Source organism: Opisthocomus hoazin, chromosome 6, assembly GCF_030867145.1.
Source record: "Opisthocomus hoazin isolate bOpiHoa1 chromosome 6, bOpiHoa1.hap1, whole genome shotgun sequence".
In the NCBI taxonomy this organism is placed as follows: Eukaryota; Metazoa; Chordata; class Aves; order Opisthocomiformes; family Opisthocomidae; genus Opisthocomus; species Opisthocomus hoazin.
Window position 1 is genome coordinate 11,288,540 of NC_134419.1, and position 23,560 is coordinate 11,312,099.

Sequence of the window (23,560 nt, forward strand, 5' to 3'; positions counted from 1 at the left end):
TTTAAAAAAATAGAGTTTTCTTCTTCCACAGCCCAGTCTGAGAAATCTATATTCAAGAGATATCCATTAGTCAAAGCCAAAATACAAGTCTGCCATAACGGAAGGCAATATAATGCAGCTTTTCTAGAAAAACCTAAGGAACTGTAGAAAAAAAAAAAAAAAGAAATAGAGTAAACCTGTGCATCTGCAACAATGACGTAAACTTAAGGCACCTTTTTGACAAGAAAAGTCAAAGAGCCCAGGTTTTCATACTTTGGCAAAACAAAAAGCAATGAATTACTGCAGCCTGGGAGTCTTCATGCTTGTGATACTTTCTCCTCTCCAAAAAAAGAAAAAAAAAAAAAAGCATTAGTTGCCATCTACTTTTTTAAACTGCTGAGTCTCATCCCCCATTTTTCTCTCCTGTAAAACCAGGAATATCAAAACACATCGAAACAAAGTTTAAGATCTCTAGGGTCTCTCACCCCTGCAACCCTAAGCAGCAACCAACAGATCCATTTTTCGTGGGGGTGAAAGACATAAAAGCGGACACCCTGGACATCGCCACTCTTGCCTTTCACAAGCCTATGCATTTCCAAATATCTGCCAAGGTATGTTTCCTAAATAAACCACTTCCAGCATTAAGAATTAAGACCTAAAAAAGGCTGGCAAACGCATGGTAATTAACGTCACCGTCAGGAGGGAACTATGGAAGGTTACCAGAGAGAAGTATTCTGTGATTATTAATACCAGTAAGCACATAAGACGAAACTAGATTCCACCGCATCCTCCCTCGCTCCTCCACCGACATGCAGGCACGGCTTCTGGCACCACGATGGATCTCCCCCCCACGCCCCCCCACTCCCTCAGAACCGGGGGCATCTGCCTGAGGAACCGGTTGGAGCGGGAGAGGATGCTCGCAGGACGCAGCCTCCTCGCAGGCCGAGCCCTCCCTTCCGCGGCACCGCACCTCGCCACGACCCTCGGCCTCCAGGCAGCCTCCCCCCGCCCCGGTCGCCCTCGCCGGAGCCGGGGGGCTGCCGAGGCTCCGGCGAGGGGAGGGCGACCGGGGGGGGGGGGGCACCGCCGCGGTCCCCCGCCACGCCGGGCGTGCGTCTCCATGCCAACAGCCCCCCCCGGCTTTACCCTCTCCAGCGCCTCCCGGCCAAGCGTCCCCGCCGCCCTGGCGTCCTCCGGCTCCTTCCTGCCGCCGCCCCCCAGCAGGGTGGCTCTCCGCTCCGCCGCGCTGGCGGCTACCGCCCGCCCGGGCTCCCTCCGCGGTGGCGGCGGCGGCGCTTTGTCCCCCCGGGAGCGGCCCTTCCTCATCGCGGCGGCTTGCTCTTCAGCGGCGGCTGAGGTACGATTCGGGCCCCCGCGGCGCGGAGCCGGCCATGGCCGGCGGGAGTCAGGGAGAGCCGGGGCGGCACCGCCGGCTCCGCCACCACCGCCGGCTCCGCCACCACCACCCGGGCGCGGGGCGGACGGACATACCCGCCCGCCGCCGCCGCTCCCGCAGCCCGCCTGTCAGGGAGCGCGGGCGCAGCGGCTGCCGCGGTACCGCCCCCCCCTCCCGCGCCGGCCCCTGCCTATCGCGAGAGCACCGGCCTGGAGACTTGAGAGGAGGGAAGGAGGGGCGTGCGGGAGGTGCGAGGCGGGAAAGGGCGCGGGGCAGTCTGGGAAGGGAGCGGCCGCCGCTGAGGGGACGAGGGCGTGGCAGCGGGGACCCGCACAGCTCCCGCACCGCTGCCGGTGAGAACACCCGCAGAAAGGAGGAATAAACTGAGGGGGGAAACCGCGTCTGTCCCACTCCCGCAGGGGTGGCTGCTGGAGAGGAGGAACAGGGCCGCCTCACTGCGGGGGCAGGAGGCCCAGAGGCGCAGACTGAGGACGCGCAGTGCGGTGTTGTCTCCCAGGGGTGAGGGCAGTGTTTCTGCCCACGCCACCAGATCAGCTCAGGTGTCCAGCAGCAGCCAGCTTCCATGTCAATAAACTCGCGGTTGCCCATGAAAATGGCAGGTGAGCGCAGGACCGTTCCTGTGGTGGGCAGCGTCTGGGAAAATACCACATTGCTTTCTTCCAAGAGGCCCCCCACCCCTTCCCAGGTGAGGGAGCCGAGCCCAGGTCCCCGCAGCACTGGGCTGGCTGGAGCCCCTCTGCAGGAGCACTGACCTGCAGGACGGCGTTTACCCGCTGTGCCACCACGTGCTGCAGCCCACTTTTTCATGGAGAGCGAGATCACGTCAGGGAGCGGGTTAAGATGTAGTTCACTGTCTCCTCCGTAGAAAAGACAAACCTACAGAGATTCATTACCTCAAGGAGTAATCAGAGCATATATCACCATCTTGTGTTTCATCACAATAATTCACACCCTCTCAGCATTTTTGTCTTTGCAAATTATTTCCTGAGGGTATAAGTTACCAGTTTCTGCATTCATTTTTCACAAAAGCGACTTCAAAGTTGTCCTTTCTTTTTCCACCATTACATAGTCAGGAGCCTTGCTACTGCTGCATGAAAACCAAACGTTTCTCCCTTTTGCCAAGCTGAAAAGGCTCATACATCTTCAACCAGAAGTCTGATTTTATAAATTTTTTATGCATTTTGTACAAAGACAACAAAAACACACTTTCAAACAATTTATTGATGTAGATGAACAGAAGCATTTTTACATAGTAATTAAAGATATTTAAATTCTTGCTGAAAACTATTTCAGGATGCTGGATTAGTCACAGAGATCTTTTTCTATCGTAATTGTATATGATAGAGATGGACAACCATGTGGCATTTCCCAGCTGGGAATCCTGCCCTAAATGAATGTAAATAATACAAATTTGTGGAATCTTGGCACCCATGATAATGTGAGTCTATTAGGATGGCACGGTGCCTCGTCATAATTTGGCTGGATCTTTGCCCTGTTCCAACATAGATGCCAATTAGTTATTTGTTGGTTATGGCCTGTGGGCCACCTTGCACTGGCTCACACCTGTTCACTTCATGTGCCAAAAAAGAGCTTATGAATACAGGAAGAAAAGTCACAGTGAGAACCTGAATAACACTACATGCCTTTGAAACATACGAAAAACAAATCTTCAGTTGTTAGTTTTAGACAGAAGTGCAAATAATTGCCTTCTGATCCAGTATTTTACTCAAAACAATTTTAAAATCTTTTTCCTCACTCTGAATCAAAAAGCCAGCTGGGGGTTAATAGGACATTTTGGTTGTGAAGAGATTGTGTTCGGTTTGCTCCTGGATTATTTCCTTCTCTGTTTAATCCCTGTTTAGTATTTTGGACTCAACGTCTTTCCAATATTTTTGAAACAAAAGAACAGTGAAGTTTCATGTTGAAGGAATAGGAAAAATACTCATTTTACTGATTCTCCCATATTTTTTCCATTTAAACTCGTCACTGAATATGACCTGAATCTGCAGACCAATCTGAGTGACCTGATTTTTCTTTTCCATATGAGCTAGTTTTCTGAACTGTTTTTTTTCCCAGCTTTAAATAAAAGTGAACAAATCATGAGAGGCTTGGCAGGGAAAAGGGGTAGAAATGAATGAGGCAGAGCGTGGTGTGAAGCCATGCCTATGCTCACCATGTTTGTCTCCAGAAGTATTCTGTCACATCCCAAAAAGACAGAAAAGTAATAAAGGCTTATAAAGGAGCTGATCCTTATGTTATTCAGACTGACTAACACGGAGCAAAAGCAGGGGATCAGAGAGCCCGTGTAGCTCACTTACTGATATTCAGCTAATACTCAGTTAATTCTTCTTTGCAGTTCCAGATACTTCCTTTCCATGGCTTCCACCTTCCATTTGCTCCATATAGAGAACGTCTCCGCATGCCCTTCTGATTCAGAAGGTGGCTGGTACGATGCTATCCAGGAGTTCCCTTCCATACTTCTGTAGCTGGTTTAAAGGGACTTTGGTTAGGCAGAACACAGAGCCTAGTCCAGCTTATTCCATAATGTTTTCTGAAGTGACATAAATCCATCTGCAGTGTTTTTATGACTGCTGAGCACAGAGCTACAGCAATAATTGCTGGAGCTGAAATAGAAATATACAGCTTGAAGCTGTGAGGTTAAAACCTCTTTATTCCAAACAGAATAGAAAATGCTAAATAGTAGATGTTATTAGGATGCTGCCGAGCAAGAGAATTTCCTCTACAAAATTAAATACTTCACTTGATCATCTGAATTCATATTAAATTTGAACATTTAGCAAAACCAGTGCAGCACAAAACCCAGCTAATCACCTGTTTTCACTGTTTCCAAGGCAGAACTGCATCACTAATACCACCAAGCAAGTATATCGCTAAGGCTTGTCATTTGTCATTCTGCTCACACTATACACATAATCTTCACTCTCAGTATTTCTGCTCTGTATGAGACGCAGGAAATGGCTTTAGTTGTTCTGCATGTTAACCTGTCACACACCTTCTGTTTGTGACCCAGTTCTAATGGTATTCACACATAAGTTTTGGTCGTTATACTGGAATGCTAATGTTTGGCAACTGGCAATATGCAGTCAGCCCTGAAGACAGCACGGTACTTTGGGATGTTGTACTATACCTGCGTAGAATGTGTATGATGGCAAGTAATTATACAGGCTGCGCATCATCGCCATGACTCCTGGCTATTTCCCTAACTTCACGCCTGTGACAGTGTTCTTTTTTCAAGACTCACACAAAAACCCAGCGTGACACAACTAAACAATACTAGTCATGAGCAAAATAAAAAATAAGGGTAAAAAAGTAGTTACATGAACTGCAGGAAGAGTGAGATTTGCTAGCAAAAGCTTTGACTAAGACTGATCAATTACTCTTTACAGAACGATGCATCATTTTGTTTAGCAATAAACAAGACACCAACCGCAGCTCTGCCAGGCTAGCCAAGCAATGCATGCTGCCTGCACAGCTGAGAACTGCAGCCACAGAGTACAGCTCCCACCACCACCCCTAAGCTCCAGGGAAATGGTAAGAAATACAGGCTTTTCCAAAAGAATGCAGGAGAATAGTAAGTCTGGGACCTTGACACAATCTAGGCAAAATTTACTCAGGATCTGAATCTAGTAAGGTCTGCTGTTTGAGAAATTCTACATTAGACATTTGTGTAATTAACAAAAATACTCCTAGTTACACGAGGACTTTTTATAGGAAGGATATAAACACTCATGTTTCAGGGCACAAGCTACTCATTGAATTAAGGAGGATTAGGAAGAAATTTCTTACAGGCAGGTTATTCCATAGAAGTATATTACAGAGTATATTATTCCAGTGCATTTTCACTGGAAACTACTACTATTAGTCAGTCTCAGGGACAGAATAACAAAGTACACCAACTGACAGCCTGGTCCAGGATGGCAATTAGTAGATCCATATATAACAAAAGTCCCATCCTAACTGGACAAGATTTGCTTTCCAAATGTTATTTTCCTTCTTTATATACCATGAAGGACATTCATCCTTGTTTGCAGTGCTGCAGTATGTCAAAGTGACAGCATTGCACGGCTGTAACCTTGTTCTAGGTATCATATTTACATCTGATAAGGAAGTAGAGGATGTAAATATGCAAGTATATATCAGGAGTTAAAAGTATAGCTGTGAGGTTTGGGGAGAGCTTAGCACAATACCTAAATTAACAGCACTTCTTAGCAACAAAAGCTCATCAAATACATTATAGCTTTAAAGAGACAGAGACCAGTGAATATGCAGCTTTCACTGCCAGCTTGGACTTGATTGTACAGCAATTGCCACAGTTGAGCTGTTACCCCTAGTTGTTCACAGAGTACAAATTACATATGCATATAAGTACATACATTTGTGTGTGTTTCTGAATGATCCAGAAAGGGAAGCACATGGGGAATGGAAAGATGCTGGCCAGCAGGAGTAGCATCAGATCCTAACTGTTGTCACCCTCTCTTTGGGCACTCAAACAAAGATAAGTTTTAAGGAGGGCTAGGGCAAAGATTACACGCAGTTTTACTGCTACTTATAGAAATGCCTCCCAAATATGAGATGACAAATACAGGCAAGCAAGCAAGCCATGGAAATCCAACAGATGTGCAGTGGAGGCTGGCATCAGGACACATCAAGAGACTTAACATGTCTATATTGAAAGAGAACAGACAGAATGGGCATAGATAAGCTGAGAAAGGAGTTAGAAGTGAAAGCAGGTTTTGACTGATATAGCAGAGAGGGGAGCCATTTGAGGGATGCAGAGAGAGGGGACAATGTAAAGAAAGGTATTGGGAAAAAATACCTTTTCCATGAGTGTTGTGGTCAATTTTCTAACCACAGATTCATCACAGGGCAATGAGTCAAGCTAGCTAGAACTAATATGACATGTACCGGAGTCATTCCTCAGAGATGTCTGCAGAGACACTAGATGGACCTCAGCTGTGTCCTCCTTAACATTCATGCCTGCTGTGATACAAACAGGAAAAGCTCAGTGATGATTAATCTGGTGGTTTCCAGTCACTGCCTTTTAATATGTTGACCAGTATGATCTCACTGTTACCTTGTGCTTGCATTATTCCTTTTCTTTATAGACCTGTCAGCTCTTCATTTTGATTACAAGGTGTTCAACATAACAATAAAAAAAAAAACAAAACCAAACACCAGAATGCAAACACAATGGGACTTAGAGGCTGGCAGTTCTGACTTAAGGTACTGCCAGTCCTACCCTCCCCTATTTGTTTCTTTCATTGTGATACACCACTCTTTTCCTCACAGCAACACAACTCTTCTCCAGCTGTGCTATAAACTGAAATTTGAAATTGATTTTGCTAGAAACACTGGAGGCAGGGGGAATTGCTGGGTTTCTTTTTGCTGGATCAGTTCTCCCACCTGGTTGTGTGTACAAGCCCATCTTGGTTGTGCCAGCACAGTGGAGGGAAAGGGGCAGTACAGTATCGGGGCAGAAAAGGGGGCTGTGGGACATGGCCAGCCATAATCCAGTACTGGCACCAAGTACTTTTTAACACTACATCACGACTTCACCCAGGGACATCTAGGCATTACCTCTACACAAATAATAAATGCACATAATAAAAGTGTAAATTAAAAAGTATTCATACTCCCCCAAGAAGAAATTCATCATTCATTAGTGACTGTAGAATATGCAATATTAATAGTCTAAATTAGAAACAAGACTGCTGCAGTTGGTTAAATCTGGGGTATAGGTCAAGCTGGACCCAGATTTTCCTTGTCACTTGTGAGAGCCCACATCACACCACACAGTCAGTAGCTATCCAAACCGCAGCCCATTCTTTGTAGAAAAAATGACAATAATTGTTAGTGGTTCAAGCAACCTCACAGTAACAGACTAGCAGAATGAGAAAGGCAAATGAAAGACCAGGGCAAAGGAAGAGCATTCAGTTATGCTTTCAAGAGGTGCTTTCAACTCAGTAGCAAGCTGAAATAAGTAGGTTTTTGTCCCCTTTAATTTTGAAAAAAACCTAACATGGGGCTTAAAATAACATTTTTACAATGATAATTTTTTTGTTTGGGTTGTGATGGTTTTTAAACCTACTATTCATTCAAATATCTGCTTTTTTTCCCCCCCACTGACTCACTTTCTTAGTTATATAAGATTACTGGTGCTTTTGTCATTCCTGTGCCTGGTTGGAGAAGTAGATTAGCAACACTTGTGTACTCAAATACTCAATTACTTCATCTTCCTTACATGGACAAAAAAAAAAAAAAGGAGAAATCCCAGCCCCACCAAAGTGAACAGAAACAAATCACACCTTAAATTCAGTAGCATTAAGATTTGACCTCAGCTTTTTTTTTCCAGAGTCAGGAGTGCCAGACTGAGTCCATCTGGAGTGTCTCCTTTGGCATTCAGCTTGACTTGTGACATGATACACTCAGCGGAGAGACTTGTGAATACAAACTCTTGATTCTGAAGTCTAACATCATGGAAGTCAAGAATATATACTTAACTGATCATCAAATAATGTGCCCCTGTTGCAACTTGAAATGCAGTTCTGCAGAAGAGCTTCAGGAATGACGCTAAATCAGATAACAACCTGTGCTCCTAATTACATTTCTTGTTAAAGTTAACGAGAAAAACGCTTCCAACTTCTGAGCATGCAGGCTCACACTGAGATACAAGGAACAAACAGATTAATTTCATTAGCACACATTGCCATCTATAATGAAGCTATAACAGGCCAAATGCTCTAATTTACGCTCCTGAAACTCCGTCTCTCTCTGGTCACACTGTTGTCACACTTTCAGGATGCCAAAAAGGGAACTGGATCTGGCAATTGTCACTGGTTGGAAGTGCAAACAATTTTTCCCTTAACCACATTGGCTTTGCAGATTTAACAAGAACATAAAACCATAAAAGCTTACTTCAGTCATTAAAGAGATCTGACTCACAAAAAAGGAATTGCTGTGTTGAGTTAGGAGATGTCCGTTGACATAGCTGCTAAACTGATTGCCAGAAGCTGGGAAGCTGGGAACTAGCTTTATTTTTTAAACATTTTTTTCCCCTCATTTTCTGCTAATGGCTATTGCCAGAAGGAAGTTGCTCGGGTAGATGGGTCTTGAGACCTTGTATAGTAGTGGCTGTAGTTTTGGAATAGATGGATACTTTTGCTAGCATCATAAGCCACTATCAATTAGATCATCAGATTATAATAATAATTTAATGTTGTAGTGCCTGCACTGCTGTCTGTGGCGATGTCTTAACATCATGCATGCTTTAACTCTAGCTCTTTAAAAGAAGTTACAGGGCACTGGTATTAAAGTTAAAATTAAATGGTAGTAGGAGTCTTAAAAGTAAAAGAACATTACTGAGTACTTGAAAATAAGTTCAATTTTGACAAATAAAGAGAAATGGCCCATTCAAGTATGGGAAGAAGTAAGAAACTTCCTTTAACGAATTTTTCAGTATAAGACATCACACAGCATAACTAGTCAGAGAGTACTTTAAGAAAAAAGAATCAAGATTCACTTCTCAGGTCATGAAGACGTATAGCTGCAGTCTCTAAAAGCTCCTTAGCCTGAGCCTGCTTACATGTATTGCTAACCGAAGCCAAGTCTGAGAAATCACAAACATATGACAATTTTCCTTCCTGCTGCTAGAAACTCTGCCTAATCTCCCAGCAAGTGGTCCCCTTTGGCTCATACTTCAGGCCTGAAAGAGATCCCAGTTTCCTATAGCTTAATATAATTTGTATGTCAATTCAGTGAACAGAGGCATTACAAGAAACCTCCTGGCATACTTACACCTTTACAAACGTGCATATATTTTATGCAAACCAAGCAGTAAGGCACAGAGCATGTACTATTTCTGTGCTTTTTACCAGGCTGGCTGGCCCATGCACTGATCATGTTGAAAGTGAGTGCTCATATTTTGTATGGATACACAGATCCAGGTGCTGAGCAGTGTGCACGAATCCTGTACGTTACAAATCTGCAAGGAGCTCCATCAATTTCAGCCAACACTGGATCAAGCCACATGAGGTGAAGGTGTGAGTAATAAGCCATTAGATTTACTTCAGTTTCTCCTATAGTTATTTTATGCCTTTTTAAACTCGCCTTCATCAAATTCATTCTTTAAACTTGCCTTCATTAAATTCTCTTTGGAACACAAAAATTGCTCAGCTTCCACTGATCTGGAAATGGCTCTTTTCAGGCCAGCAACACTTTTGCCTTGAGGCCTATAGTAGAGCTAGGGTAGGAATCAGTGCTTATAGCTTATACAGATTGCTTTATTATCATGCTCAGTGCGTTTGCTCAATGAGATTCATACCACACTTCCACTGTGCCAATGTTTGTTTTTTCAAGCAAGAAGGGTTTGTAAATAATGGCCCCAGAGTATTATCTGACAAACCAGTGTTCTGCTTTAAACACAAAAACAACAGATGCTACTTTCCTTATGCATCTAAATAATCACAAGGTAGTGAGTGGTACTGCTCTTTACAGTACTCAACGAGATTTGATCTATGAAAGTGCAACTATTTGTAATCACCGTGTTTACCTTAAGAGATGGTTTATGTTCAGATGCAGAATCCTCTTTGCAGAATGCAGATCTCACAATGAAATCCAGTCAGGAATCACTATCAATGGTACGAGCAGCAGTTCCTTGTAGTGCTTGTGACACTGGTTGGAGAGTACATATGAGGCAGGCAAAGCAACCAAAGCAAACAGAAGGACGTTTTAAAGGGATCTTGTGAACAAAGAGTAAAGACCTGGGAATTGGGAGACGTGGATTCTCTCCCAGGGGCTGCAGTAGAATTACTGTGTAAGCCAAGGAAGCCATCATATCTATAATCAAAATTAAGCCAGTCAGGCTGAAATATGAAGCATTGTTTTTAACGTCTCTAATTCAGTGAAGCCCTCATCTGTGACTAAAGCCCCATGAAACTGTTGTAGAAAATAATCTAATAATTAATAATAACAGGAATCATTGAAAAATCAGACAGGAGGGTTAGTTGTATTTGTTATATAGGAGAGCTGTTGTTTTTCTAATTCTAACCTATGTTTGTACTTTCCTCTTTATCATGCCGACGTTTGCAAGCAATAAAAGGGCATTATGTGCTGGTCATTGCATCTGCTTTTGAGATAAATTTATGTTAGCATTCCAAAAGGTCAAGGAACTCTTCCAGGGCAAACAAATTCTGGAGCACTGATGCCAGATGGTGCATATATAAAGTGGAAAATGAGAAAAGCAATTTACTGTGTTCCTGTTCCAGAGAGAAGTATCACCCAGAAGGACAGCAAAAGAGGTGAGAAACTACTGAGAAATTGGAAAGACGGTTTTCTTCTTCTGTAACGTGCTGTTTTCTTTATATCCGAAAAGTCTAGGTACACAGAGGAGCTGCAGTCCTTATTCAGGCAAAATTATTCCAAAAACATAACAGGAATTAACTAAAGGATGAAGGCTTAAATTAATAACATGTTTAAAGAATTATGCATTGATTTATGTAACAGGTTCTAGATTTATCTATATAGTTTACTAATATGTAGTCTGTGTTTAGAGATATTTTAGTCTCACAGAGAAAATATTTTTATCTTGAGTTTTTGACCAAACTCTGCAAAAGAGGCAGAAAATAATGGATCAGATTCTTAAGTATACACTAGCATAGCCTCAGCAAAGGCAAGTTATCAATGTAATTTATCCAGCTTAGGTGCTGACCACTCTTAGCTCACTTGCAGCTGTATTAAATGTGCAATTTCCAAGTGCACAAACAACTCTTCAAGTTTTAGAACTAATCAATCTTTTCTTCAAATCTAGTGAAGCAGAGGAATGTCTCTTGAAAAGGTTCAAAGGTAAATCCAGGTTAGTGTAAGAATACACTAAATCATTAGATTTAAAATCATTTTCTGAAATACTGAAAATTATAACATTTTCATAAATAGCCTTAACTATTGGTGGCTTTTATTACTCATCTCCAAACCGCACAAATATGTAGCAGAAGCATAAATATTGAGATATAAGGAAAGAGAAAGGGAGAATGTGTGTCTTAGTAATTATGTGTGCATCTTTGCTGAGCGTATTTTATTTGGTTATATATACAGCTTTTTTAAAGCAGTCATTCCTTTTAATGTCATGGCTTCTCCTACATATAAATGATATAAATAAAGACTTCTCTCCATGCAGGAAGAAGAACTGAACAACAATGCTGAGGTTTGCTGTCATCCTCTTTGCTATCATAACATCATCCACCTGCCAAAAATACAGATGTCTGGAAGGGGACACCCACAAACTGAAGCCAAGTCCTGAGCCAAATATGCATGAATGCACTCTGTACTCTGAATGTAAGAGTAGTTTAATTTTTGCCTACATAGCCTAGAAGTTGCACTTTGTGTACACTAATTGTTCTGGCAGTTCCCTTAATTTCTCAAAAATATCTAAGATGCAGTATTAAGTTGCATTTCAAAAGCTTCCTTCATTGGCATTTTGCTGCATGCAAATCAAGAGTAAGATTCTGGTTCTTAACAAAGTCAACTGCAAAACTCTCATTGGCTTCATTTATTATCTTTAAAAAATTCTCATGCGGTTTAATTCTCTTGTAGCTCCATCTGCTTAAAACAGTTTCCAGCAAAGATGAATTTGGCTTATTGTGATTAAGTATAAAAATTAATTAATTGCAGCAGACACCAATTAGGAAAGGTTAAAATCAAAATTCTATAGTAAGCAAAGTATAGTATTTATAACATTTCTTCAACTCTTTTTTTTTATGTTGGGTAGCTTTCAAAGTTAGTATCCCTCAGGATATAACACCTGGCAGAACACTAGTAAAATTCTTGGGGTTCTCTGGGCACACTTTGACAAAGCACTGTTGATGCCAGTCCATCTCACTTAGCATTTACACTGCTACTTCCAAAACCGAAAATGTTAGAACTTGAGTACACCTTATGGTTAGTACTAAGAGAGTTTATCATGTTATGGACCAAACCAGATTTATCTTACATTTTGAATCATCCAAATATAGTATTAAAGAAAATGCTTATTGCAAGACCTCTTGTTTCATTCCTAACAGCTTCCTGCTGTGATGCAAACTTCGCAGAGCAATTGGCTCATTCCCCAGTAATTAAAGTAAACAACAGCTACTGGAACAGATGTGGGCAGCTCAGTAAATCGTAAGTCAGCTTTGATGTTCTCTGTGTCCTGGTTCAATGGATCTGTGCTGTAGGAGCCATGCAGCTAATGGTAACCCCCTCTGGAGTTGCTGATGGATGGTCCCCAGGTTGCCCTAGAGATGATGCCATCCAGCCTAGTTCCCATCAGCTTGTCTCTATACCTGACCAATGTCCGGCTCTTCTTCTTCTCCTCCCACAACAGCCCATGAACCCCTAGGTATATACTATCTGTGCAGAACGATTTATTCCATTTTATCAAGAAAGGGTTATTTTTTTTCAAGTTTGTTTTCTGTGTAGAACTAGATTGAGCAATGCAAAGAAGTCACAAACCCGGTAGGTGACAACCACACCGCACCTCTGTAGCTCTCCGAAGCAGCCATCACGTACCAGTGAGTGTGACCCCTAGTCAATACAGACTAAACTTCTTCTGTTGTTTAGAAAGCAGATCAACTAGATTATTAAATCTTGCAAATAAAATGCACAAGATGCTAGAATTGAAACTTCTGAATATTTAGAATAAAAATTCTTGTAGTCCTGTGGGTTTTGTAACCATGAAGAATGTCTTCATAATTAAGATTTTTAGTACCCCGTTAGATGTTAGAGCTGTGAAACATGGCAAGTTATAGAAATAAAAGAATGGAAGTACAAAACAATTAAGCAAAAACAGATGTGCGAAAGTAACAGCTATTGCCTGCTGCTCCCAGAAGAGCAGCAACAGTATGTGCTTTTAAGTAACTTCAGCTGGGCTGTGGGAAAATCTAAAGATTAGTGAAACCGTGAGGCTACAGCACAGAAGAAGTTTTGTACTACAGTTTTAAACTACATTTTATTATTGCCTGGAATCATTCTTGCCAGGAAAACTCAAGGCCTCAAAAGTTTACAGAAAGCTTACACAAATAGGGCTGAAATATGCATGGAAACATTTGTGCACTCTAGCTGGCTACGGTAATTGCACGGTCAGAGCCCGTACACAATGCCAAAGGAATGAGTCTGGAACCTAGACATTAACAGGGCGAAAGGATGCTTTGCTATGTTTTTCTCCTAATCTGTAGTATTGCATCCACATCAAAGTAGGTCTAGAAAACTGAGGCTATAGCCTGGATGCTAAGAAACAGGCTTATTTGTGGCTTTTCTCACACACCACAGCTGTGAAGATTTCACAAAGAAAATTGAGTGCTTCTACCGGTGCTCTCCACATGCTGCTCGCTGGATCCATCCCAACTATGCTGCTGCTATTCAGTTTGTTCCATTGTGTCAAAGCTTTTGTGATGACTGGTAGGTTCAGCTTTCTATCAAAGTATTTTTATTTAGCTTTTATATGCCGGCATTACTCAGGTGTCAAGGAGCATGTGTGGATGAAGCACAGATCTCCCAATCAAGCGGCAGGAAGATTCGATTGTGTTGTACCAGCTTTATGGCTTTTCTCTTGTGTTTTCCTGTTCATTTCTTGTTTGCCATCTCTACTTTTTTCCTTGCTAAGCTACTACCACCAAAATAATAGACGCTGGCTGAATGCAGGATGGCGTCACTAAACTCTGTCAGAGTTCAGTGACTCAGGAACAGCACAGCCCTGCTCTCCCGAGGAAGCAGTGCAGTGGCATCAGAACTGCCTGACGTGAGGGAGGAGCTCTCTCCATGTCGACGGGCAATAACACCAGTGGGGGCCTGCCCACCCTTTGAAAAGTCCATGCCTGTGAGTTAGCATTTGTACAGTTAGCATTCTAAATATAAATACTTGATCACTGTATGATATGATACACTTCTTTCATATGTATAACATGCACTATGAAATCACGAAAGCAGCCACTTCCCATATGTTTTCAATTAATTCATGTAACAAATTAGCTTAATTCCTTCATTTTTCACTCTTGGCCTCTTCTCTTCCTCTTCTCTTCCTCTTCTCTTCCATTGTCCCTCTCTAAAACCGCTTCTAAAAGCCTGAAACTCAGAGAAACTTGCAGCCAAGTAATGCTAAATTATTAATAGCAACGAGCAAGCATAATAGCATTTAATTTTGTTTCCCAAAATATAGCATCAGAGAATCACATTATTTTTTGAGTGCAAGTCATGTAGTGGGACAACGAAACACCCATCTGTCCTTACTCTTGGGGTAGGTGCGTTATATCTGGGTGGGGTACTGAGATTTTTTCAGTGGTCCATATCCAGCATATATCTCTCCCTCCCTGTTATGAGGTGTTGGATCCTAGATAACGTTATATAAATCTCATTCAGTAACACATTAATGTTGAGCCTAGTAACGACAGTAAATAGTCCACATGGTCAAACTGGTGTGAAGCATAGTAGAAACAGCACAGGCTGTGTTCATGCTATAGGATTATAACTGCTAGCATCCCTTGAAAGTAATGAACTGTGAATGTCTGAATCCCTTAGGCTGCTCTGAAAATCACAGAAAACTGTTTTAACACTTCTAAAAATGTTATAAAAGAGCTTTTCTTGGAAGCACAGAAAATACAGAACACATGGTAGCGTGTGGCACTGCTCTGTACAGTGCTTTCCCCAGTGGTTATGCAACTTGAATATTATTGACACATGGATCCATTTTCACTCTGATCTTCTCTCCAAGGGCAAAGTCATGTATGCAGTGCGGTATTTTGGTAGAATTTGTCTTTAAATATGTCTCTCTTGCTTTGTGCCAGACAAGGAAACAAGAAGCATAGCTTGCATTTGTAATGGAAGATAGTGAGAAGGGCTGATGTATTTCTTAGCTTCCCTAGAGTTTCCTCTAGTGATGAATTTTATTTCTGTGTTAGGAAACTACATGTGCCTCAGGAACAGATTTGTCATGTGGAGTCCTCCTCCCCAAATTTTTGGTAATCTTCTAAACTGAATCCAGATTATTGACCTCCTTGAAGATAAAGACTGAGACCTTGAATTTGCCTCAGTGCTCAGAATCTCAAAGCTCAGAACCAAATGTTACCAAAATTTGAAAGCATTTGGATACTAAATCACTGCAGTTGCCAGTGAGCTTTAGAATAGATCTAACAGGCAAAGCAATAGAATGCCAATACCTAAAAGAAATGTATCCCAAAATAAGTGGCACTCAAAGTCATTGCCAAACTGCTATATCCAGTGAAAGCGTAAGGATGAAAGAAAATATACTCTGTAAGTTTCGTTTGCATCTATGAGCTGGTTTAAGCCAATATATATGAGATTTACCGAAGTGTATATGGTGGGTCAATATTACATAGCAAAACCGTCAGTGTCCCCTGGGTATTACCAGAACCTCCAGGTAAATAGCATTTTTAACTGTCATTGCTGGAAAGTATGGGGGGGTGTGACTGAGAGCTGCTGCACAGGAAAAACTGACCGTTTTCCGGTATAGGGTCTCCTGGCAGAGAGTAAGCTCTACTCTAAACAAATACTGAATGATGATCTATTGCCCCTGTTGGCATCACAGATGCCTGGCCTGAATCAAAGAAGTAATGATGACCCATTACCGTGCATGCTAGTCTGTGTGCCTGCCTAATGCCAACGTCGAACCTATTCCCTCACCCTGCTTCAGGCCTGAGGCTAGAAAAGAGCTTGGACAGAATTCCCACTCTTTCTGGTGATTTAAAGTAACATTTTTTCACGTTCTATTCACTGGAGTCCCTTTAGCGTGCTGTAGCACTTCTAGTGATGTGACCTACTTTCTCTACATGCCCTGAGTGTGCCTGCTGCATACTGTATGTCTTTGTGGCCAGACATGTGCAGAGGATTCTGAATGAGCAGTGACTTCATTTAAAAGAAATCCATCTGACTAGCTTGCGGCCTTCCTTTTCTTCCTATTGTCTTAGGATTTCTTGCTCCCACTAGTCCTAAAACTATTGCTTTTGAAAGAGCCCAATGTACAAGCCACTCTGTGATTCACCTGTGAAAGGGCCCTGTGCCCTTTAAAGAGAAATTATTAAAAATTGGGAGGAAAAAGCTTTAAAATAAAAATATCCTGCCCATTGTGCATAGGGAACTAGTATGCTCAGGGATCTTTTACGTATTTATGTTTGTGTTTCTCACAGGTTTTAATTAATGTTTGAAGAAATCACTTATGGGTTTCTGGACAGCAGAAATCAGACTTTTCATAAGTCATGATTTTTCACAAATTTAGCTTCAAAATTACTTCCATTGGGATAAAGAAAAACTCATAACAATAGAGTTATGCCTTGCTACCTGCTTGTATAATAAACAAAAGAGCCAGGCAATAATCATAATTAGGAAACATTTCATCTGACAATTCAATAGATAATAGTGAACAAAAATATAAATGCTTTAATAAGTATATTTAATTCAGATTCCTGAGGAAATCAGATGTATAGCATGAATGCCCCAGTTCAGTAAAACTCTGAAATACATATTCATAATTTGAAAAGTATAACTGAAGGTGACGCTAATTTTAAAAGAAGCAGTTCTGCCCTCTCCTAAGCCCCAAGGGCTGCTCGTTCTTTCCCCTACACTGTCCGCACCCAAGTGCCAGCGGCACCGCCTGAGAGACTGCGAAGCAGCCCTGGTCTGGGAACCCATCAGGCTGAAAAATACTTAGCCAAATAAAAAACGAAACAAAAGAAGACAACTGTGGAAAGTGCACAACTGTTTTAAGTGGAAATGCTAGTATTAGGCAGCTCACAGTAGGTATTGATTGACTTTGCTGGAAAGCAATGAATTTAAGTGCATGCATTAAAGGACATGCCTACATGGCTTGAAGAACCAAGGGCTAATTGTTGAATCTGATGCTAGTATGTGGAGAGTTCATAGATGGTGATTAACCTAAAGTTTGCACTGAGGTTCCTAACTGGCATGCCTTTAAGGAGGCCAAGTGACTGGCACTAGAGAAACAGCTGTCGCTGGGGAGTTATCTCTGTGTGTCTTTCTCAGTCGGGGTACAGGCAGCAGCTAACAAACAACAAACCCATTATTCTTACAGTCCTAGTTCCAAATCCAGTCATGGCACAAACTGGTAGAATTAGTGTCACATTATATTAATTTATCAAATTGCAGCCTATATTTCCAGCAGAGCCCCCACCTCTGACAGCAGATTCAGAGATGAACACATTTAAGAATACGCGTCTCCTGCCCTCAACCTGTTTAGTTCAGGCCCTGGTTACCCTCAATCTGTTACTACTCATTCTCCCTCCAAAAAGCCCAGAAAGACTATGTGAAGGTTCTGCAGATGTGCATGTTCTTACCTTTCTGCATGTGCAAATGTACTGCAATGTTCTTACAGTTCTGTGACCACATGACAACCTCATATTTCATTTAAAAATATGTCTGCAGCCCTTGTGACATCAAAATAGTTTTTGAAACGTGTCCCTGAAGATTAAAAATTACAAACAGAAAATATAGCCAAAGGCATTAATTATATATATCATGCTGAACTATGCTAACCTTCTGAAAGCTGTGCCTCATGGTTTTGGCACTCAGTTACTGGTGTGAATAGTCCGCCTGAAGTCATTGCGACTCAATTTAAGTAGAAGTTAACTGATTTGCAGAAAGTGATCCCTAAGAAAGGTAAAAGCCAAAAAGTAGAACATAAAAAGAAGTGGAAGGAAGGAAATTATGTAGGATAATTGTAAGTCATAAGATCTCTCATCACATAGACCAGCCATATCGTTGCATATAGTCCTCGTTCCAGGCCATTTACAGGCTTTTTTTTACCTTACCGCTTACAAGTTAAAAATAACTTAAAATTTAAAATTTTAGACCTATACCCTACAAGACTCTTTTCTTTCCTCCTTCACTTTAACTTTGAAAACGTTCTTCTGAGGCTGACAGCCTATTAGTTTATAGGATTTTGTTGTTTGTGGATCTTCCTTATTTCAGTGCACATTCCTCATAGCAACCCCCTGCCCAGGAAACACCATTCTTCTTTTCCCATATTAATTCATAAATACAAACTTTCCCCACATCTCCCTCAAGTGACAGTTCACTCAGCGTACCTGTGCTCTGTCGCAATATTGAACATCAGCATTCATGAAACTCCCTCCCACACAGTATTTCCTCCACTCTAGCATCAGCAAACATAACCAAGCAGAAAACATTGCATGACTGACTGTTGCCCCTCAGAATGTGAGCCCTTTACTTAAGTCTGTGAGTATAAAATACAGTGGGTGAGCTGTTTAGTTTTCATTGGGATTTAGGTCTTCCTGGCCAGCTCAGAGTTTATGTACATGTCAAGCTAAGATAATGTGCACATTTCTTGAAGATCTGTTGCTAAGCTGCACTGTGCAACCACACCACGTTACCAGCATAGCCCGCATAGACTTCCTGAGTTGAATCCGAGTCCACTGAAAAAAAAGTGAGAGAAATAACTGTATCTTCCACACTAATCTCCATGAAGGTACGAAGCCTGCAAAGATGATTCCATATGTGCTCGTAACTGGCTGACGGACTGGGAATGGGATGAAAGTGGAGAAAACCACTGTAAGAATAAATGTGTTCCGTACAGTGAGGTAAGAAAACCCAGTCAACTGAAGCAGAAAAAATGACATTGAGTTCTTTTTTTTTACCTGAATGTATGGGTGTAAAATGCAACAGGTGAATTATTTTTACTCCAGCAGTTTCAAGCCATACCTACATCAGACTTTTTAAGTACATAAATTTTAAAACATTTCTGTTTTAGATCACTTACTCTAAGTACATATACATTTAATTCATCACTATTCATACCACTTGTGAAACAAAAGTAAGGGTTCAAGTAGCACTGGTATTTTAACAACAGTGGGGTTTAGAAAGTAAAAGATGAGACACTGAGATGCATTTTATAAGGTTCCTTACATAATGTGGGGCTTTACACAGCTATGCCTTTTTAAATGGAGACGTAAGTTCCCAAATCACTAAGGAATTTTTAAGGTTTTCTTGCCTATTAGGCATCTTTGTCCTTTTCTCTATTTTACCTATTTTACCTTGTTACACTCAAGTCCTTCTACATCCCCCAAATCCCTAAGTCCCGACATTCTTCTAATTGTCTCCCCTGTTGTTCTCCATAGACTTATCATACCTCTGATGTGCGTTCTCCATTGGGTCTGCCAGTGGCCAGGCAGAGCTAACTTTGTTCTATATAACTCTGATGGTCAAAGAGCAGCACTGACAAGCTTTCTGAGAAGGTCTAGTGGTTGGGATAACTAATTTTATGAGCAAAAGTGTGTAAAAAGAAAACTGACAAGACTTACAGGAGCAAAGCTACCTGGAACCTGATCTACAGACCTTTGAAGTGTCAGGTAGGATTTCTTCTAGTGACTCAAGTAAGTTTAGCATCAGGGCAATATAATACAGCTCAAAACTGCTACACTTATTTGAATATTTTTAACAGTTGAACTTCACTGAGTCCGTGAAAACTGTCCAAATTGCAGAAGTAAACTAAATTTAAGTGCAGTGTTTAGGGACTGGTAGTAAGGCTTGCAGACTTCCCAGATTTATTGTTTTGAATTCAATTCAAGTGTGTGTACTTTCAGAAGTCAGTTCAGCAACTGATATAAGTGGAAGTCACAGTCCAGTTCGTGCAGGATTGCTGTCTGCCTTGCAAAAGTGACACTAATCAGCAGGCTCAGGAAGGTGGCCAAAAAACAAATGGACTGCGGAAACTTACAGCTTAGTTTCCCAGATGTGCTAAATCATCAGTAGTTCCAGATGAAGTGAAAAACTAAATTATAATCTCACTAAATGATCTCCAGTCCCTGTTCGAACTGTCCCTGGTCCAGAGATAGGAGTTTTTAACCTTGAATTCTCTTGTACTTATTTCTTAAATAAAATATACCATCTGCAGGGAAAAACATGCAGCAAATCCAGAGGTCTTATCACTTGAAGCCAGGCGCAGCTATTCCTAAACTAAATGCAACCACACCCTAAATTGCCCATGTTTTTCACCAAAAATAGGCTTGTATGTAAGTAAGTATAAAGATGAAGTTTCTTCAGAGAAATTAAAAAAGCACATTTCCCATATGAAAATTACATAATGTACAAACACTAGACTCGCTTGGTTTGGACTCAACTCATGGAAAAGAAAGTTACTGTTACACAGAAGCACAAAGGGTTCTCCCATGTCAGAGCACTGTGGACAGATGCTTCCTTTCTTTTGAGGCCCTAAGCTCATATGGAGCAGCAATTAGCAGCCCTACATTTGACATATGCAAGTGGTTGTAAGGACTATTTGGAACACACGCTGAATACGGAACAAATGCTGAATACTAAGAATGCATAATGGATCATAGCCAGCTTTAGCCTGGCTAAAATGAGGCACATTTTGTCATTGTTCTCCCAGCTGAGTGCTCCCCAAGTAATGTTAATGCACGGACTAGAACATTTTCCAAGAAGCTGAAGAATCGGAATCCTTTGCAGTAATTTAGGGACATGTTTGGTAAATGGGCTGTGTACACGGTTTATTTGCTGCAGCATGCTGGCTATGCTCTGATCTTTAAGCAGAGTTAGGAGGAAGGTCAAAATAAAGCTACCAATTTATCAGTAGAAGAGCATGAATACATATAACAGAATCTGTGGGACTTAAGAATAGGATGTAGCCATGTCTCTTGCATACAGACCTAAGAAAACCCGCATGACAGCTTTTAATACTTTCTGAAATTATTAGCTAAAAGCAGGTAGAAATCCAGCAACTGTACAGGAACTGGAAGAAAATGTCTAATTCTGCTTAAAAGCACAGGAATAGTGGGAAAGAAACAGCTAAGATCTGCCTGCCCTGAGAACACAAGAGAAAACTAGATGCAGCAACCTTTCCATTTCTGACTCTGCATTGCTCTCAGTGCACTAGCCAACCTCCAACTCCTCCTCCAGCAACTGCAGCATCCATGGAGCGAGCCCACACTAGAGGTGGTGCAAACAGAAAAGCTCTTTTACAGACTACAAAGTCTTTGGGGCTATTTGGAATAGACTCTGTATTATTCACAAAGGATAGATTTCTAAGGCAAAAGCGATGATTATGATTTCTTCTTATCTGCCTTTCTGCACAGTATAGGCTAACATAGTTTTGCATGTGGGGAGACAGGGAGACATCTCAGAAGAACTTGTGGAAAATAGGTGGAGCAGGAGCTGCAGGACTACAGATCCCCAGTCCCACTTCCACATAATAGACTTAAATCTGTAATCATTAATTCTTTGCACACAGAGCAGCCTCCATGCAGAAATCTCCCAACCACAAAGACAAAGCACCTTCTCCGAGATTCAGTGTCTTACCTTTATATGAGCTGGCAACAACAGTAAACCACCACACCATCCAGAAATTACAACACTGAGAGAAACACGGTAGGATTAAAGAACCAGCGTCATGTGCAAGGACTACTTGTACTGCCACAGATGAAACGCAGCTTCCTTCAGAGAGATGCTGGTGACATGGTCAAGGTGAATCAGTCCGTAACGGAACTCAGCCGTCCTGCTGCCTGGTCCGCTGTTTCAGTCACCAACACTCCCACTCCTTAATTCCCAAGGCTTCTACTCCTGCCATCACTCCCAGCCCCAACTTCATTCACCGTTTCGCTTCTGGGAGTACCTAAAGCTTCCTTTACAGAAACAGAGAAGATTGAACTTCAGCCACAAACACATGGGATAAAGGCAGGCAAGATAAAATGTATATCCTGTCCTCTCTGTGGCTGGACATGATAACTCCTAAGCTAATATTCTTTAGGCAAGCTCAAGCTAGGTGGACAGAAGGGTATCACAATGTTAGCTTGGCAAGCAAGAAATATCTTTGTTGTTTGATTGTACAGGTCCTATGACAGAGAGGCCTTACAAAATGATGTAGTATCAAGAATAGGACAGATTCGCTCACAGAGAGTGCAAGAAGCTGCAGTTTACAATTTCTTGAGCCAGAAAGGACACGGCACCACTGGACACAGCAGTTCAGAAGCCTGAAGAAAACTTCTTCAAGCAGTTTCTATGTTACGTCCCTTCTCTTTGTCTGTGAGGTCCTGCCTGGTCATGATGTACATTGCAGCAGGCACAGTGAGATCCCAGGGAGCTGTGCCTTCCCTGGTCTGTCTCTAGCCTGTAGATATAAAGATTCCTGTATTCAAAACATTCGGCCTGGTGCTTTCAGCACTACTCAGATCCCAAGACATGTCAGGGTGTCCTGACATGCTACAAGTTGTACAGCCTCTCATACACAGCTTTGGTCTGTCACACCCAGAAAGTTAGCTGGGCTGTCAGCCCCAGGGTGGAAAGAAAGGACTGGCTGTTGATCACTCCGCACTTTGTGTAATCACTTGCTCTCACAACTGGCAAATCTCTTTTGCCAGTGGTGGGACTGGATAACATTTCAAGAGACCTCAGAAGTGATGAAGCATGGCACACAGCAAGACAGTGAATGACTGCAGACTGGTTTTTTTCCTAATCTAGTACCAATTTTTAAAAAGTGATAAATGTTTATCAAATTGATACTAATTGATTTTAATTCAGTTATTTTTAAATGTAACTTATACATTTCTTATTTGACACACAGATGTATGCAGATGGGACTGACATGTGCCAGAATATGTGGGGGGAGTCATTTAAGGTGAGCGAATCCTCCTGCCTCTGCTTGCAAATGAACAAGAAGGACATGCTGGCAATGAAGTATCTCATCTCCGAAAGCTCAGAGGAAAGCTCCAGCATCAGCAGCAGTGAGGAGCATTCCTGCCAAAAGAAACTCCTGAAGTTTGAGAAACTAGAGGGAGAGGAAGGGGAACAGACAAGATAAATGCTAGTGGATGTGTGTCAGGACAAGAGAAATCCTCGTGGAGGCTGGGCTCAGGGCATTGCGCCAGCCTGCTTTATCCCTCACTTCCTAGAACATAATAAATCAATGGCTGGTTATATTAATCTTTCTCTGATGTTTTTGCATCTGCATCACAAAGCTCCCAGACAGGTTAGCACAGGTGTAATCTTGTGACTTGAACTGATCAGCTCCAAGCCTGAAGGTAACATCTAGGGGTTGACTTTCAAAGATGAGAGGCACAGGCAGCTCCTGCTGACTTAAGGTGGAACAGTGAGAACTAGAGACCTCTGGCCATG

General features: G+C 41.9%; 2 protein-coding genes across 8 annotated transcripts in view; one reads left to right on the forward strand and one right to left on the reverse strand.

Annotated features, from left to right (window-relative positions):
- Positions 1-1,499, reverse strand: part of MAST2 (microtubule associated serine/threonine kinase 2) — a 205,324-nt gene extending 203,825 nt beyond the window's left edge. For 4 of the 6 annotated variants that reach the window (XM_075424578.1, XM_075424580.1, XM_075424579.1 and 1 more), the window contains exon 1: positions 1,126-1,499. In XM_075424578.1, the coding sequence (XP_075280693.1) occupies positions 1,126-1,305 (180 nt within the window). In that variant the 5' untranslated portion in view covers positions 1,306-1,499. The remainder of the gene's footprint in view (positions 1-1,125) is intronic. The other 2 variants (XM_075424582.1, XM_075424581.1) reach the window with 1 other exon arrangement.
- Positions 1,194-23,352, forward strand: LOC104339504 (riboflavin-binding protein). Of its 2 annotated transcripts, XM_075424594.1 has the most exons (8): positions 1,194-1,336; positions 7,770-9,454; positions 10,681-10,713; positions 11,589-11,746; positions 12,472-12,571; positions 13,718-13,846; positions 18,903-19,014; positions 23,010-23,352. In XM_075424594.1, the coding sequence occupies exons 4-8, from the start codon at positions 11,608-11,610 to the stop codon at positions 23,244-23,246; spliced, it is 717 nt and encodes a 238-aa protein (XP_075280709.1). In that variant the 5' UTR covers positions 1,194-1,336; positions 7,770-9,454; positions 10,681-10,713; positions 11,589-11,607; the 3' UTR covers positions 23,247-23,352. The 2 variants fall into 2 exon arrangements, with proteins under 2 accessions (XP_075280709.1, XP_075280708.1); XM_075424593.1 differs by lacking the exon at positions 7,770-9,454.
- The last annotated feature ends 208 nt before the right edge of the window (positions 23,353-23,560 follow it).